This window comes from Embiotoca jacksoni, unplaced genomic scaffold (assembly GCF_022577435.1).
Source record: "Embiotoca jacksoni isolate LCO1_2020_lvr unplaced genomic scaffold, fEmbJac1.0.p SCAF_14, whole genome shotgun sequence".
Taxonomy (NCBI): Eukaryota; Metazoa; Chordata; class Actinopteri; family Embiotocidae; genus Embiotoca; species Embiotoca jacksoni.
The window spans coordinates 15,690,329-15,708,416 of NW_027185274.1; the positions used below are offsets into that span (position 1 = coordinate 15,690,329).

The 18,088-nt window shown below is 40.8% G+C and overlaps 1 protein-coding gene across 1 annotated transcript; it reads left to right on the plus strand.

Moving 5' to 3' along the window:
- Window positions 1–9,889: 9,889 nt before the first annotated feature.
- Window positions 9,890–13,004, plus strand: p2ry1 (purinergic receptor P2Y1). The gene is made up of 2 exons (XM_069148252.1): window positions 9,890–10,288; window positions 10,580–13,004. Exon 2 carries the CDS (start codon window positions 10,609–10,611, stop codon window positions 11,668–11,670), a length of 1,062 nt encoding a protein of 353 aa, XP_069004353.1. The 5' UTR covers window positions 9,890–10,288; window positions 10,580–10,608; the 3' UTR covers window positions 11,671–13,004.
- The last annotated feature ends 5,084 nt before the right edge of the window (window positions 13,005–18,088 follow it).

Genomic DNA, 18,088 nt, shown 5'->3' on the forward strand with positions numbered 1-18,088 from the left:
TTCTAGAATTGTTTTTTTCACCACTTCATTTTTCTGCCATCTCCTGGATTGTTAGATGTGTTGTATTTAGTGAGCCAAATGACAGGGAAAATAATCCTCCCCGTGATTTGCATCCTCTCTAAAATTGTGTGGGATTTTACACCTGTTACACTTGTCCACTAAGTTTCATAAAAATCTTGCATGTCTTTTTTTTTTTAGTTGTCCTGCTGATAAACAAACAAACAAACAAACGGCGTCAAAAACATATTGGCAGCCAGAGTATGTTTGAAGGTTGGACTTTAATTTCTGAAGCACAACTCGAAGGTTTCTGCTTCGCTTCGGAAGTTAAGAGTTGGATACACTTGAAAGTTCATCCTCAACTTAAAAGGATTTTCTTCAGTGCAACTCAGTTTGAACTTGGCTCTCAGCCCACTTCTTTTCAGCTCAGAACTCCCATGGTGCATTGCTGCCTTCCTGTCCATTTCTTTATTTCTAATAACAAGAAAAGAAGGATTGTTTCACTTCTTGGCGCTCCCTTCTGTCCAGATGTAACACACTGTGGCTGCCTTTCTCCTGTCATAGCTGTCAGTTTTCTCTGTTTTGTCCTCCTCCCTCCGTCTCTGTCTTTCTTTTATTCATTCACCCTTTGGTCTCTCTCTCTCAATCACTAATGCTTCTTGTTGTCACATCTCTTTTCTCTCTATGTGCTGTCCCCTCATCTGTCTTTTAAGTCTTCCCCTGCACTGTGCTTCATTCATCTCTACCACTCCTGCCATGGTGCAGAATAATGATAGGCAGTCTGACGGGGAACGAACCCTTGACTGCTAGTCTTGAAAAATCTCCACCAAGCAGGATGTTTTCATTATATTTGTCAGGCATCGACCTAAAGCTTATTTAAATTGGCATGGTGGTTTGTGGTCTCATGTAAAAGTGGCATTTGTGCAACCGAAAGCCTTTACTATCCCATGTTTTCTGTCACACATTAATGCGAGTCAAAGCTTCGGAATGTGGTTAATATTTTCTAGCCAAAGTAAATCAATGGTACGCATGCCAAAAACGCAAGTGTATGTGTGACAAAGATAGTGAGTGAGTGAGTGACTTAGCATGTAAACTTATTGCATCATGCCATGTCCACTTTTACCCATCACCACCTCGTATTTTTTTTCTTTGCGTCTTCCCCTCTCTCCCTTTTTTTTTTTTTTTTTTTTTTTTTTTGGGCATAAAATGATTGCTGAATGTGCAGTAACACTCCTTAACGTGTTTAGACACACTAGTTCAAACACCATACAGTGGGACCGGACTTTTATGCTTTGTCTGAAATATACCTTATTTTTCACCTGGTCAAATTGCTCATAAAATCCACAACCTCATTTGCTTTCCACTCTGAATGTTCAGCAATTTTACACCAGCTTGGTTCCTTAATGGGAAAGTTTGACAAAGTCATTTTTTCCTCTCTTTTCTCCCGTCCTTCCATTTGTCAATGCCATCTTTCATCATCTGGCTGTATTCCATTGAGGATTTAATGAATCAGAGCCAGTCCAACTTTGGTTCACAGACAGGCCAATTAAGTGAATGCTGTAAGGTACTGCACATTCAGATGGCGTCATTCCTATACTCATAATCCCCTTCCACACACGACAGGATATTTTGCCAGAGCTCTTACACGCACACACGTACACACAGCACTACAAACACAATTACAGTTCCTTTCTGCTTGCATGGCCACAGCCATGTTCAATGGTATTCTGGGGAACTAAGAACTGAATCCAGGGAATATTTGATTTGAATCTTCTTTAGTGCTGTTGGGATACTGGCAGAGTGCAGATCAATGTAGGGCTCTTTTGAACATATGCTAATGTACATCCTGTATGTATCACCAATTTCCAGAAGCTTTGTGAGTCAGCATTAGCCCCACTATATGGCCACACAAGGAGACTTACACTAATGTGCACCATTAGCTCCTTTAACTCCCAGTTTGCTCGAAGCATCTTGTTATCCTTGCTTCCAGCCGTTTGGACAACAGATTGAGTAACAGAGAGGCATCAACCATTAGACAACGTCACTGTCCTGCAATCCTGTCCATCCACCCACCACTCCACATTCCTCACATTTAACACTTAAAACCCTCTGCTTCGGAAATGCCAGGTCATTTGACCCACTTCTCATAAATCAGGTTAAGTGCATTGTTTCACTGTTTTTACAGCTTCACTGTTTAAATTGAGTTAAAAAAAAAAAAAAAAGTGTTTGTTTTGTCAGCTTGAAACTGTTGTTCCTCGGTAAACGGACTGGGCAAACTGAAATGTTGATTCCTTGCCACGGTTTTTAATCCCAACTGGTGAAAGATATTTCTTGAGTGCTGGGAAAAAAAAACCTTCTATTTCCAGGCATAAAGACCTTGCTGGCCTCACATTACCTGATTTTATTATTTGTACCAGTCATAAGATCATTTATTGGCCAAGAATCACTTAAGTTAGAATGATGCAACAATTGGAGTATGTGTCCAGTCATTCCCTGATCTCAAAAAGCAAATTCAATCATCTTGTCGCTCAATCTCCTGCTGTTGGTCCTCTTGTAGACAATAAGGCACTAGTTTACAAGTTCATAGTGACCTGAGTAAAAGAGCTTTCCTGACTGTTCTTGGAACTGTGTTGCCAATGTTATGTTACATTTCATAATCTGTATGTATTGTTTTCAATAGAGCTTGGTTACTTTTATGGTTTTACACTGTTCTTTTGTTTTTTTTAAGGTGCTCTTTACATATCGCTAATATTTTTTTTCAACAAACTCCAGGATAAATTATTATTATCTATTGCTTCCTGTATGCTGCTGTAGCGAACAAATTTCCCCTCGGGGATTAATAAAGTAACTACCTAACCTAACCTAACCTAAAGAGTCCCCCCGTTGTCCCCCACTACCCAAAATAATAATGAGTAACATGCAGCAAGCTAGAAGTAGAAAACCAGGTCTTAATGCCAGGCATGGTCTAACAGCCTTTTGTTTTAAGCATCCATTTAACAAAAGCCATGCTTATCAAACTGTACCTGGTGTTGACCTTGCACGAGAGCGAATAGGCCAACCATCATGGTGCATTAATGCTTCCACCAAGATATGTCAAAATGTCTGCCAAAACCCATTTTTGCTTTAATTAAATTTACTCCTGCTCACTGCATTAGAGCATTTACTCCCTTTACTGACAGAAGACTTACTCTCATGTCCTGGAAGCAGCACCTCACACCCTACCCCTTCTTCAATGTTTTTCTTTCTTTTCATTTAGTTTAGCCCAATATGACATTAATTCAACATTCTCAATCTTTCCCAGATGTCATCGGGCTTTGTTTTATTCCCTGGGATGAGAACAGGTTGCTTGGTGAACTTAAACTTGTGGTGTACTTGTTGGAGATCTAAAGTGGCCAAGGAAGAGAAATGAAGCAGGAAAATTAGCAAGAAAAAAATCGTTAAAAAAAAAAAAGAAGTTTTTTTCTGAGGTTTCGTATCACAAGTAAAAGATTCAACCAATCATGTTGTATGGAAGTGGAAGAGATGTCGCGTCACAACCTTTAATGATAATGTAGATTGTCTGAGTCTCCAGCCACCCGGTGTTATCTGCACAAGAGCATGAAAAATACAAAGACCACATCGCAAGGACAACTTATGCAGCAGCTTTGACGAACAACCAAGCGATCAGGATGGTGAGTAGTTTACTAGAGAGAATGAGCTGACGCAAATCTATACAAACTTTTTTTTTAACAACTGTTGCAAATTTACATTGTTGTCGCTGTGAGTAGTTTTGAAGCAAATATTGGCAAACAAGTATTTAACATTTTGGTCTTTGGTGACCCCGGTGTGTGAAGGCGTTAACTGCTGGGTATTTAGGGGGAAACAAGAGGCTGTGATTGGTCAGCACTATTTCACACATCACCACCACTTTAACCAAAACTCTTTCCTCATCATTCAATTAATCTGGTCCTCCGCTTGGTTTCTTCTCTAGGAGCCATTGTCGAATTGTATTCACATCACAGCCACCTTGTAAAAATGGACAAATATCAGGCACATATTGACTTGCTCCACTGTTAGACCTGGCAGACTGGAGGTCTGGCGCAGAAGCGTATTACTGTGGTATTTACTCAGAACAGACACACTGACCTTCTCTATTTAATAGAAAGCCTCTGTGACCTTCAGCCAAATTGATCAGATTATATTAAAAAAAAAAAAAGTCCGTTTCTCAATGTGGAACAGAGAAAATAAATGATACCATGCATTTTGTGTAAGATATATGGATATTGGATTTCAGAAATGCAGATGGAGTGACAGGAAAATGGAAAGTGAAGTGAGATGAAAGAAGACGATAAGGTGGCGTCGAGGCCACATGTGGAGTTGGTCATAAGCTTTAGCCTGTTGATCACAGTTGCAGTCAGAGGAGCCCTACGGAGCAGCTGACCTTTGTGTGTGTCTGTGTGTGTGTCTGTGTAAGCTGTTTACTAAAAACTAAAGCGTACACAACTTATCTGACCTTTCTTTTAAGGTCCATCAGGTGAGCAGTAGAGCACAGTACTTTAGATGAGCTACAAATGTCACCGAAAACTTTTCAAGGTTACTGCGATAGCATTTTTACAAGTAACATAATAGTCTGTCCAGAAATATATCCAGTGAACACAGCGTTAACACATTATCACAGTTAAAGTTGATATAACAAACTTGTTAAAAAAATAGTTGCCTATAAACACCTTCAGTATACAGTGTATAGAGTAACATTAACAGTACTCAGGAGTTGTGCTTCTTCAGAAGTCCAATCTCCACTCATTTAGAAAATATGTGTTTGTGTAGCATGCAGTGGCTTGCTTGTGCTGCTCTGCTGAAACCTGCTGTGGATGAAGACAGAAAAACACTAGATTTCTTAGGCTGTAAAACAATGAGCTCAAAAATGTTAAAACTGTCCTAAGAGCTGCGTAGATCTGCAGAGTCGAGGGATAATTTTCTATCGCCTACAACAACTCTTTTCACGTCATACCGTAAGTACTGGGATCAACCATTGATATGAAAATATTGAGCGCAGTACCTTTGCGTAATCAGTACTTTTCCATGATAACAAAGTAGTCCGGTGAGATGGAGATCAGATCTCTTGTAGAATATACACACTGCTCACCCCACAAAATAACAATCATTACAGTTTTCATCTAGTTACACAATGAACACTAACTTTTAGAAAAAAATCAAGGTAGATTATATTCACGTGGATTTAACAGATCATTATTGTAAAACGTAATCTGTTTATTCATTCAGCATGTTTACACAGTGTATTTTCCACCATCTTTCACACTCCCTGTGAAACTAACATATAACTACAGAAGCGTGAATTTAAAATGATTTTTTTTTAAATGATCCCCAAATTCCCCCAAAACAGATTTTTAAAAAGTGACCACACTATGATTGTGAGCACTGCTACTCACTACTTCAAACACAACATTAACATATTTGATGACCGATGCAGCCACTGTGATCACTCTGTTTGGTACCAAGTTTTTTTTCAAGTGGGCCGTCCAGCATCATTACAGCAACAGTCCCACGGGAAAAGACTCCACCAGGCTTTCAGACATGCTGTTACTGGAAATGTAACTACATGATTTGCTCTCCCAGACCCACAGCACAGAAGGCCAGAAGTAATGAGTGTTTAGGCTAGAAACAAAGAACAAGCACAACCAAATACAGACCACTGAGGGCCTGCATGTTGGTAAAGCTCCTGCATTAAACTCGAGTCACCTCTCGTCTATAGGTGTTCATTCTGGAAGGATGTAAAGGAGTGCGAGATTCCTCTGTGACAAGTAAGGACGAATGGAAGTGAGAGCAGGAGGGATGGCAAAAGGAGGCACAATGGTGACGTGATGCAGAGCGACATGAAGAAAAGAGGTGAGAGAAGAATTCATTATTTTCCAGCCTCGTCTGTTGGACGGCTGATAAGGGAGATCAATAGCCTGAGATGATCATCATAATCGTGTGTATTGCTCTTCTTATGGGCGTGTGATGAGCCTTCTTGGGCGAAGAAAAATATATAAATAAATATATGTGGAATGGGCACAAAGCCGGACAAAGAAAACAAAAAGATGAATGAGAGAACAGAAACATACGAGGAGAACAAAGGAGTTAAATTGTTGAAAATGCGCTGGAGCTCGAGAGATTAAAGGACTTTACAGCAAAGTGAAAAATCATTTTCCTACGAATCTGTTAATTTATCAAATTTTATTTTTCTTTCTGAAGCAGATGCATCATGGTCTACGTATGCTAATGAGGCTTAGGTTTTTATTCTAATTGCTTGTACTGGAGACCCAGTTCCACCACAGTTAATGAAAATGACACAATCAGGAGGTAGCCATCTCTAGTGTGATGGTGATTGGGTTGTCAGAGGAACCAGCGAAGCGCGATGTAAAGAAATGCAGGTCAGATCCTGAGACAAATAGAATTTCCCATCAGGGCTGTCAATATGATTACATGTGGGACATAAGGAGAAGTGTTACAGCCAATCAGTTTGGAGACTTCTAACAATGGGATGAATCCACTGGTGCAGCTGAGAAAATATGGGACCCAATGGGCTTGCTAAAGTTAAGAATGTGTTCCCTGTTTCAGCTCTACTTCTCGTGTAAAGCAGTGTGAGCAGAGTTTTTAAAGTGTCTGCAATGATGTCATGCTTATTGGTGCGACCTTTTTGCTTTTCCTCACTTCAGACCAAATGGAGCAGTGGTTAGGATGTTTTGGACTGGAAGGCAGTGATCCATAATCTACACTGAGCGAGCTCATAGGGGCTGCAGAAGGTAATTTCAGCGTTGGCCTTATCTAACTTCACACCTGGAAGCATGTGCTGGGAAACGCAGCTCCCTCAGACATGGATTGGTTCTGACTGGAGACACCTGACTCACCCGAATCTGCGACAGTGTGAGCAGAGTAAATGAAAGTCACGCCCGGTTCATCCATAAATAATGTTCAGCATAAAGCACAGTTGCAGGTTTTTGATAAATGATGACATTTTTATTCATATTTATTCATCATATCATCGATTGTATTTATTTTATGACAACTGAGCAACCTCGACTGGTGGAGGAAAGCTCCAAATACCCAAGATACTTTTTTCAACTTATGTGTTTTAGTCCCCATCGACGAGGGGCCCTCAAGGAGCTCAGGGAAATTGTAAATCTACTATTCCGTTTAATAGATGCAAACTCCATCTGCTGAGGAATACCAGTGTGATATAGTTGAAAACTCCAGAGCAGACATAAAATGGATTTTAAGGTGAAATTCGTCTGTCTGCAATCAATCACTTGTTTTATTGATTGTCTAGTATTTTTGCCAGGCTTTCCATGTCTTCATTATATGCTATTGATCTTGAGATGTCTTGTAATTAACATTTCATCTATCGATCGTGTCAGTTAGCTAGCACTGTTTTTTGGGGAAAACTTCCCTCTTATCTTGTTCAACTTGTTAGCCTGGAACAGTAATTCATCAAAACATCAGAGCAATAAGATATAAGAAAATGGAGCACATAAAGTGGTGTTTTTGAATTTAAAAATTAATAACCTAAACATACTTTTAAAAATGGATTATTTTGTGAACTAGTGTGCATCAACTCCATTGTTCTGTGTACCGTCTCTAAAATAGAATTCTTTCTCACTTTTGTGTTCTTTGCCAAACGATGCCTCAAAACCATTTTGGAAATGTGGTGAAAACCTTCACATCACAAAGCAGCTCCTGTGACAGGTTGAGTTGCTCTGACCGTGCCAATGTTGGTGGTTAATACATTTAAATTTATCATGCAGTGAGCATCCAGACGTGCCCAATATGTCTCTGTCCCTGTCAGCCTCAGGGGAAGAAAATGGAGGTCAACGCCAAATGGGATCAGGTCCTTGGCAGGAAATGTAATGGCAAGTGCAGAGAGCATTTCTTAACTTTGCTCAACCTGCTTTGAGACATTGAATAGTACATCATTTCAAGTCGACAGTTTGTTAAGGATATGAGACAGGACAGAAAAAGCAGATTCATATTAAATGTCACATGTCAAACTGCTCAACAGCATTTTTTTTTAAGAAGTTTGCTTAATCAGATTGCCTGCAGAAAACAGATTTGATGAAATTCTTTGGCTTTGTGCCAACAGCTGCACATTGCTGTGTTTGTACTGCGCAAAAAGGATAAACCAAAGGGCACAAAGTACCGCTCTCTGTGTTTTGGCAGATGCACACTGATATCTTGAACTGATTATGTGCCAGAGTTGCCATGCTTCACGTTTCCAATCCAGAGATACTTAAATAAGCCTTACAAAGATTTGAATGTCCACAGCTGCTGTGCAAATAATGATGAAGAAGCAAATGTTCATCCATTTTTACTTTATTCCCTTCAAATGTCTGCTATCTGTAATGATCCCACACAAATATACAGGTTTATAATTTGAACTCCTCGCCTGTTCTCTCAATTAAATGTTGTTTTTTTTTCATTGCAGTAATGCTGTGTACCTTATTTGTATTAATGTGAAATGAAGTGTCAAATTTATGGGAAAGACATCATTACACAGCTAATTTACTGTGGATATGTAACTCTAACACTTTGTGGTGAAGAAGCCTCTGTACAGTAGCTTAATACTAAACTCCATGTTAACTTCATTAGCTTGATTTATTTAAATTTTTCAGAGAATTGCTTTAACTCACTAAATTATTACACCAAAGATTACTACTATTTTCTCAGGTTTGGAGAATATGTACTGTATTGAAGCATATCTGTTGAATTTTTAGAAAGTGATAGAGTAGTTTTGTATTACTTGTATTTTAATATCTTTGAAATATCTGACAAAAGACTCTGTAATTAATCATAATTATTGTAATCAAAGAATCAAAACTTCAGGGCACAGTCTCTTTTCCCAGGACCTTCCCAATAAATGATTTAACTAAGCGAAAATAAAGTGTTACCATTCGTTTTTGGCCATTTTGTACATGTTGGAATTGCAGCACATTCTAAATAACTTTAATTATTTTACGTATATGTTGCATCTTGACATTTTCTGTTTTGTTTTTTTTTTCAAAATAAAAGAAAAAATGTTAAAGGAACTCCATGGTTATATTAAAAAGCCACCAAGCCATACCTGACCTAATATCCACTGATGGACTGTATTGTACCTCTACCAAGTTAATGGTGGACATTTATTCTCTGTCTTATTAATAACATCCATTAGATTATTGCTGTAGTCTTGGCTCACTCCCCTTTTCACCGTTTTTAAGATGTTTGGCATCACAGCATAATCAACTTAACCTTTAGCTCTCTCACTCCGCAGCCTTCACCATGCTCCACCATCCTGCCTGTGCCAGAGACTGCTTTGTCCTTGGTTGTGCCACACACATCCAGCTGTCCCTCTCAACTTTTTGGGAGACACAAAATGACCATTTTGATGTACAAATATATCTGGATGTTTTTATGCCTCCGCCCGTGACTGTAGTGGCTCCTAACTCTTCTTGATTGACAATAATAGTAGAAGAACATTATTTACCAAATGTAAATTGCAATGACAAACCAATAACTATGAAATATCACTCTCGTCCATTATAGATGTGCCCACTTCGCCCTTGATATATAATTTTCCTCTACTGCTCTGCAATAACAAAACATTCTTGTCACCGTGATTTGTGGTCTAATATTTACAATTTTCCTTCAAATATTCAATCGAAAGAGCAATACAATTATTACGACAGCTTTTGGCATGGTAAATCTGTGCATCATAGGCTGAACATCTTTATTGACTTGCCAAATGTGCGTGTGAGCGTGTGAGTGTCTAATCGTCTTTACAATGTGAAATGTGCCTGGCTAAAACGGCGAGTACGATATTTTTAAATCGACAAACGGCTAGTGCAGGCAGGTCAAATCGGATCGGGGTCCAACCGGAGGCGGGAGGAACAGAGACGGCGTGTTTGGAGACGAGAAACTGCTGTGTGGGATTGTGTGCGCGCACTTCCCCTCTCCGGTGCGCAAAGAGCCTCCTCTCGCTTTACGGAGCTTGTTTGCAATTCCTGCTCTTCGTGCCAGAGCCTGCAGCTGTCTCTGCTGCGTCCCACCGCCGCCGTGGTGGGAAATCGTCGCCCTGCTTGACGAAGACTCGCAGACTTCGTACCCCCTTGAAATGTCGGCGCAAACCCGAAGGATATCACAACTTTTCAACAATTTCGAACACTGTTGGGAGACTGAACGAATACACCTGAGCGCTCGTAACTCCCGTCCGCGCGTTGACAGAAATCTTTGCAACTGTGAAGGCTTTAGGAATGTGGACTACAAGTCAATCTCAGCGGTGAGTGTTGTAATGCGTTCTTCATTTCTCGCTTTGTGTGTGTGCGCGCGTACACGCTCATGTTTGTCGGACTGCGCGGCATTCTGCAACGTTCACAGCTTGATTGTCAGGTCTGTGCATGATTGCTTTTCAATTCAACCTCATTTAAATTGTAATCCAAGCAACTGCAGCTTGCACAAAATCAGACCACCTACAAATTGAACGTGTTGTTTTGTGGTTATGACTTCTTCGAAAAGCTAGTATAAACTTAAACAGCCAATATCTCCTCTTGTGTCCGTCCCTCTCATGCAGTGAACGGACCTGCCTCTGCCCCTGACACAATGACCACAGATTTGAATTTGACCGCTTTGCTGAATGTGGCAGACCTCCACAACCACACCAGAGGATGTTCTCTCACAAAGACAGGTTTCCAGTTCTATTACCTGCCCACCGTTTACATCATGGTTTTCATCACCGGCCTGGTGGGCAACAGCCTGGCCATTTGGATGTTCGTGTGCCACATGAGACCCTGGAGCAGCATCTCTGTCTACATGTTCAACCTGGCTCTCGCTGACTTCTGCTACGTGCTCTCCCTGCCTTTCCTCATTTTCTACTACTTCAACAAAACAGACTGGATATTCGGGGATGTTCTGTGTCGACTGCAGCGTTTTATATTCCACGTGAATCTTTATGGGAGTATTCTGTTTCTCACCTGCATCAGTGTCCACAGGTACACGGGGGTGGTGCACCCACTCAAGTCTCTGGGTCGACTGAAGAAGAAAAATGCAGTTATCACCAGCGCGTTGGTGTGGATGGTGGTTGTTATCGGTATCTCTCCCATCCTTTATTATTCCAGGACCGGCTTGAAGCGTAACGCAACCACTTGTTATGACACCACCACTGAGGATGAGTTACCAGGTTATTTCATCTACAGCATGATTTTGACTGTGTTTGGGTTCTGTATCCCTTTCATTATCATATTTTGTTGCTATGGCATGATTGTCAAAGCATTGATCTGCAATGATATGAACAATGCGCACCTGCGGCAGAAATCCATCCACCTGGTTATCATAGTACTTGCAGTCTTTGCCGTGTCCTACCTGCCGTTCCATGTGATGAAGAACCTCAACATGAGGGCGAGGCTGTACTTCCAGAGCCCTGACATGTGTGAGTTTAATAACCGCGTCTACGCCACCTACCAGGTGACGCGGGGGCTGGCCAGCCTCAACAGCTGTGTGGATCCTATTCTTTACTTCTTGGCTGGTGATACCTTCAGGAGGAAGCTGTCACGGGCCACTAAAAAGAACTCCAGGAAGGGGGACAATGTCCATCAGTCAAAGAGCGAGGAGACGGCACTCAACAGCCTGGCTGAGTATGTGGAGAATGGGGACCGGCGGCTGTGACAGGCCACCTCTGTGTGCCTGCTCATGGGTGTGGATCTCTGTTAGCTTTCCTAACCATGGTGGACTTGGAATAAATACATAAATAAATGCACTGTGTGGACTGAAGGCTGTATGTACAAATTTTTGGACGATGGTTTGTAGAAGTGTTGGACAAACACTCCCATCTACCCCTGTGATAACCATCGCTTGCTTGCAGCCTGTCGATGTTGATAAGCTATTGTACTGTATTGTCCTATACATGTATTGTACTCTAAATGTTTGAGCCATCACTTTAACTTTCTTGTCAAGTAGCTAGTGCTTACACTTTGTACAAAATGAATAGTATGATGAACCAGGATGGGGGGAACAGGCTGTCCTACAGGCAGTAATGTCCTGTTCATCAATTTGTTGGGCAAAAATGGGACTGAGTAATAGATAGAACCTTCTCAAGCCACGAGTTGACGTTCAATCAATAGCTATTAAGCAGGTGAGAGCTCGAGCTGAAGGAAGTCTATCAGGGATGGCTTTTAGTAGAAAAAGTAAATGCACTGAACCTGAGACTGCTGCATGGATGTGCCGTGCAGACATTGTAATGCTCTATGTCCGGCGAGACTCTGCTGAGACGGCCACCTATCACTCCCCATGTCTTTCTCCATCTATAACTGACGAGGTGAGAACTCCCGTCGACTACTTGTTCACTCTGACAGCTCAGAGAATAATGTCTGCAACGGCTCTGTTACAACAATCTTTCTCCCCTTAACCTGTTCCCTTCAGACAAAATGAGGAGATAATATTTACAGTATTTTTGTGCATATGATACTACAATTAATGTCTTTTATTTTTGGTAGGTGTACTGTACAGGATGTTGTGATGTTCCAGATTAGTCAGTATCACTAATCCAGACCTGTAGTGCATGATTCATGTATCAAAAACTGTTGTCAGTGAAATACTGACTCACCATAGCAAGTTCAAACTCTTATTTGTTTTTTTTTTATTGCAACGTAGAGAAATTAAGGTTTTCAATGAGCAGAAAAGACACAAACAATCACCTGCTTTGTGACACCATTAATATCTTGAAGATTTGTTTGTATGAGATACCTCAAAGTAAATAGTGCACTGTGTTTGTATTTTTTGGCAGATAATCCTTTACGTTTTTTTGTATCTGTTGTAAACATCGTCGGTATATATTTTACCCTGGTCCATGTAGATGTTTGATGTCTGTACTAATTCCTTTGTAAATGTGTAATGTGGTCAGCTATGAGTGTCAAGAAAGGAAGTAAATCAGTTGTAGAGAATATTTGGGGCCACGTGTATGTTTGTCAAATAAATTTTTATATTTAAAATATGTCAGAAAATGTAGTGAGATTCATGTAATTCTTTATAAGATGGTGGGTAATTTTAAGTCTCATATTCAGAGCACTTGTGTCACCTTATTTGTATCAGCGGCACGTCTTCGGAGTTGAATGTGCGCACTGTTACGCGTGAACAAACACTGCTGGTTTCGGAGACATTCGTGCAGAGCTCTGTCCTCCTCGCTGCTCCTCCTTGTTCACCATGCCGCTGTTGACGTTCTCTTTTTCAACGCAGCCAGGAGGAAGTGAGGGGACGAGGGAGGAATAAAGAGTGTCACCTTTTTCTCCTGGCTTATCCTAAGACTGCCTTTGTGTCCGTCACAATGGCAAGGAGTTATTGATGCAGACAGGGGTGTGAAGCTGTCGCCAGGAACCGGCGGCTGCACGATGTGGCCACAGGAAACCGACCAACCCTCTTCCTCCATACGGGGCCCATGAATACAAACAGCTTTTGATTTCCTGGCTTAGAGGTTGAAGCGTCATATCTAGCTTTGGCAAGTGTGTGTGTGTTTGTGTGTGTGTGTATGTGTGTGTGTGTGTGTGTGTGTGTGTGTGTGTGTATATCTCTATATAGGAGAGCCTGAAGGCAATGGAGACCTTATTCAAGTAGTTGGCCGTTTTGGTCAGTGTTTCTGTTTCTGTTTGTTGGGTGACTCTTGTTTCATTTTCATCAGCAGCCCCTGCAGCATCCACGTGGACCACAGGCGTATGAATATATATGTATGTCTGTCTGTCTATTTGTGCTCCGGGCTCTGTGTACACGTGATTTTGTGAAAGGAAGGTTGGAGCCAACATCAGTGCTTTTGAGCCTGAGCGTCAAATCTTGACTTGCAGAGAGTCGGGAGGCTTGCCAGCACCTCCTCCTTCCCTTTCACCTCTTTTCTCTCACATCCTCCTCTCTCTGTTCTGAATGGTGAATTAGAAAAAAACAAAAAACTTCTCACTGCATTTCACCGTCCTGAAGGGTAGTGAATAATTGTTGGGAGGAGACAATTTGGTAACACAGAGGACAACAAAAGGAAGAGTCGAGTGTGGAGAGTGTGTTTATCCCTTTAGACACTGTTGGTGGGATAGGAGCCCATATGGTCCCCCACCACCAACTCAGCTAAACTGAATTACTGAGCTTTGTTCTTGTAGATTTACAGTGAGACGTGGCATGACATCCGGATCCAACACAGGGGCACCATCTGCTCGAGCCAAAAAACTACCAGTAACCGCACAAAAAGCAAATGTAATCAAAATGGCAGCGTGCGGTTCTTTGGTGAGAAACCCGTGATACAAACAATCACGTGACGGCTGCACTGATGTGGTGCAGTTGCAAAGTCCAGTGGATCCATTGACATCATGTGAGAGAGCTGCAAAAACCACGAGATAGTATAAACATAAATGTACAGAAATTGTGACATTGTTTAATCATTACTGAATCATACAATAACTTGAAGCCTCGAGATACTTTATTGTGTAATAGGGACATCATGATAAAGTATATTTGTATTGGAACAGTACACATGCTTTGCAGAGCTTTGAGCCGTTCATTGGTTTGATTCTGTGTCTGTTTATATACAACACGGTGCAGTTTTTCAAGAAAAGTCACACAACCAGTTACGTGTTTTCCAACTGCAGCAGCTATGTAAACATGTTACAAAAATATTTAGTTCCTGGAGTCCTGGTTACAACACTGCACAACATCCCTGCTTTGATAATAACAACGTGTTTACTTGCTCCTATCAGTCTCCCACACAAACCAAAACCAGCAACAGTTATTGCTCTTATATGGTATTGTCACACTGAACTGACATATTTTTGATATTCCAACTGTGCCCACTTTTTAAAACAACAAAACACAGGACATTTTTGAGCACACATCAAGCAGCAGACTCCAACATGTGAGAGGATCAAGGTTGTTGATGCATGCCCAAATGCAAACAAGTGTGTGTGTGGGTGTGTGTGGGTGTGGAGGCACACATCACAGATACGATTCCGTAGAATAATTAATCAACTTATCAACCAACAGTCACACAAAGAAAATGCATATTTAAACCTGTCTTTCTTGTGTTCGCAAGAACAGAGGCATATCTTGCTTGTATGTCAGGTCGTGTGTGTCTGTCAGCAAGAATTTAAAAGTGACCCTACGTTGATATGGTATGTCAGTATACATGATATTCAGGAAACTGAACCTACTGTTGTTGTATATTCTGTCTCGCAGTATTATATCCTGCATATACAAAAAATATATTTGACTATTTCCTTGATATCATTTTTGCTTTTTATCTCCAGATCAGCTGAAGCAACAACCTTTATTACATTTCTGACATTATTTGCATTTGTAACCAGTGAACATAACCAACTACATTTGCTCAAGTGGTAAATACAATTCTGAGGCGCTCGTATGGAAAGTTCATTTTATGCTACTTCGTGTTTACAGTTCACTTCATTTATTTAGATGATACAGTTACTTCTAGTTAGCGTGTAAAATGTAATCCATTGTTATACAACAAATTTAACCACCCATAAAATGGGTAAATATAGCTCCACCCCATAAGCAGCTGCAACATGAAACTGCTATAGAGATGAAAGTACCAGTAATAATAATCTCATTGTGATAAACAGTATAATATGCACCACTGAAAGAAACCATTTGGCTCGCCAGTACAGTACTTTTACAGTAATATTTTGAAAGATCTGAAAATGCCGTTCCTCATTGTTAATTATACATGTTAAACTTACAAAGACTATTTTGTCAATAGAAATATTTAGTAACAAAATATCAAACAGGCAGAACATTTATTGTTTGTTTTTGTGTAAATCTTTCATTGAATTTGGGTGATCCTGGTTTTGAGTTTCAATCTTCTTATTCATCCTTTCATTCATTCAGCCCAGTTGTTAGTGTGTACATGTTTTACAGTAATCCTGCTGTCATTTGAGACCTTGCCACTCCCACCTGTCTGTCTTTGCCCCCAGTACAATCACCCAACCTGCTCTACTTCCCCGCTCACACCTGTACTCCACTCTTTCATGAGCTCCCTTGTATGCACACCGCTCCGTTTCGACATGTTCTCTGCCAGATTGTCTTTGTGCCTTCGCTTTTTATCGCCATGTTCTCTGCTTGCCCGTTTTGATCCTGAGCGTGCTTTGGACCATGCCTATGTTTCTACTTTGTTTGCCCGCTTGGATTTTTGGATCTTTATGAAGACTCTTTAGTTCAACATCTCCCTCCAGAGTCATGGTCTTGGTTCCCTCTCCTGACAACTGTGACAGCTCTAATAGTGACTATCCATTATGATCTGTGGTCATGGCTGTTTTTGTTGCGTTCATATGTCTACATCGTCAAAGCCACTGCCCACAACATACAGAGCTATAAAGAATGAATGGCAGGTTATCAGGAGTACCAATGGCCCAGGGGGTTGGCTGCTTTTAATATTAAAGGCTATCTGAAATGAAACTGTGATGACTACCTTTGGGGCAATATATTTGTTGTTACCTCTGGTGTTGGCCTTTGACCCTATGAAATAACTTCATCCTGTTGTCAGACATAGATGTTCAGATCTTTGGTCTAGCCCTTGTATGGACAAGTACAAAACAAAACGACTCTACCTGCTCTGTTACTGTACAGATGGAGTAAACATAATTTTTAACATTATGCCTTACTGCTAAGTCATGATTATGACTTGGACTGCAGCCAGTGACAACAATAGTGTACTACATTTGCATATACAATGTGCAAGGATGGAGGTGGGACTGGAAAAACAAGTGTTGGAGGGTGTGTGAGACGGAGGAAGGGCTGTCATATTTTGACTGTTATAAGGTTTATGATCGATATCTCTGCAGCCACTCTCGTCTGGCTTCTTGTCGATTTTCTGCTGCTTCTTGGCGTCGTCATTGATCATCTTGAACGACCGGCTTACTGGCTGACATTCACAATCCTACTTCTGTGATTTTGTACAATGGGGTCAAAATGGTTCCATAAAGCACTTTAACCCAGACTGAGAGGAAGATGTCTGAAAGTCTTGAAAGGTTGGTGTCTAAACAAAACTTCAAGTCCTTCAAGTGTTCATCTTGGACATTTTCTGCAATATACAGTATATTAATTTACAGATCCCTAACATATATCACAAGAAGTAGTTTTGCAAACGGCCTGTCAGAGCTGGGTTATGAGAGCCTTGTCAGACATAGCAGAGAAGGGCTGCACTGTCAGATAAGACTTATGAGATAGGAAGTAGTGGTGAAGTGTACTGCAGTTAAATAAAAGGGCCCCTGCTGCTTGGGAGAACAGGGAAGAGATAAGACATGGCATGGTGTGAGAACAAGAAGCCGAGAACTAAGGTGATACCAAAGATACCAAAAACGAGAGCGAAGAATAAAAGGACACGTCAAAGCAGTTGGAATTTGTCCACTAGTAGCATGTGCTGCACAGTATACATACAGAATATACAGGTGTTAGTAAAGGATAAGAGGGGAGGTATCAAACACCAGCTTGTGTTTTAGCTCAGTTCAAAAACCGCACAGCTTTATGCATGTTTTGCTGCTCTGTCCTTTAATTAATGTATTGGTGTCTACAATATCAATCTATTGTCTATGTCTGGGCTCTTTTCTCACAGGGGAAGAATGTATTTATTATCTATATTCAAATACACATTAGCCGTGGGAAAAAAATATATATATATAGAAAAGCCAAGGGCCAACGATGAAGCCATAAGGTTTCAGAGTTTCAAGAATTACATTTGATGATAACGTAAAACTAAAATGACCCTTAACTAACTCAGATTTAAATTAATGCCAAAGGCCTAACTAGAGGACGCCGCTGTGCAGGAAACCATAACTGAAAAAAGGAGACATCTCTCAAAAACTATGAAAGAAGGCTCTCACTGCCTGCAGCTTGTCCATAAGTTACAAAACTACTGTAATGGGTGATGAGCTATGCATTCCACTGAGGGTGGGATGCTTTTATTAGCTGGCATCCTGTCAGTTTGCTCTGTGCCCTGCTGCAGGGTGGATGATAAATCGCTCAAGACCAAAGTTTATGTACCGGCAGATTACATCCACCTCGCAGTGTGTCGGTGTGTGTGTGTGTCACAGAAAATAGGAAT

Bases quoted from the DNA above. Each gene is read 5' to 3' on its own strand.
- p2ry1 (XM_069148252.1), top strand. From the start codon at position 10,609: ATGACCACAGATTTGAATTTGACCGCTTTGCTGAATGTGGCAGACCTC.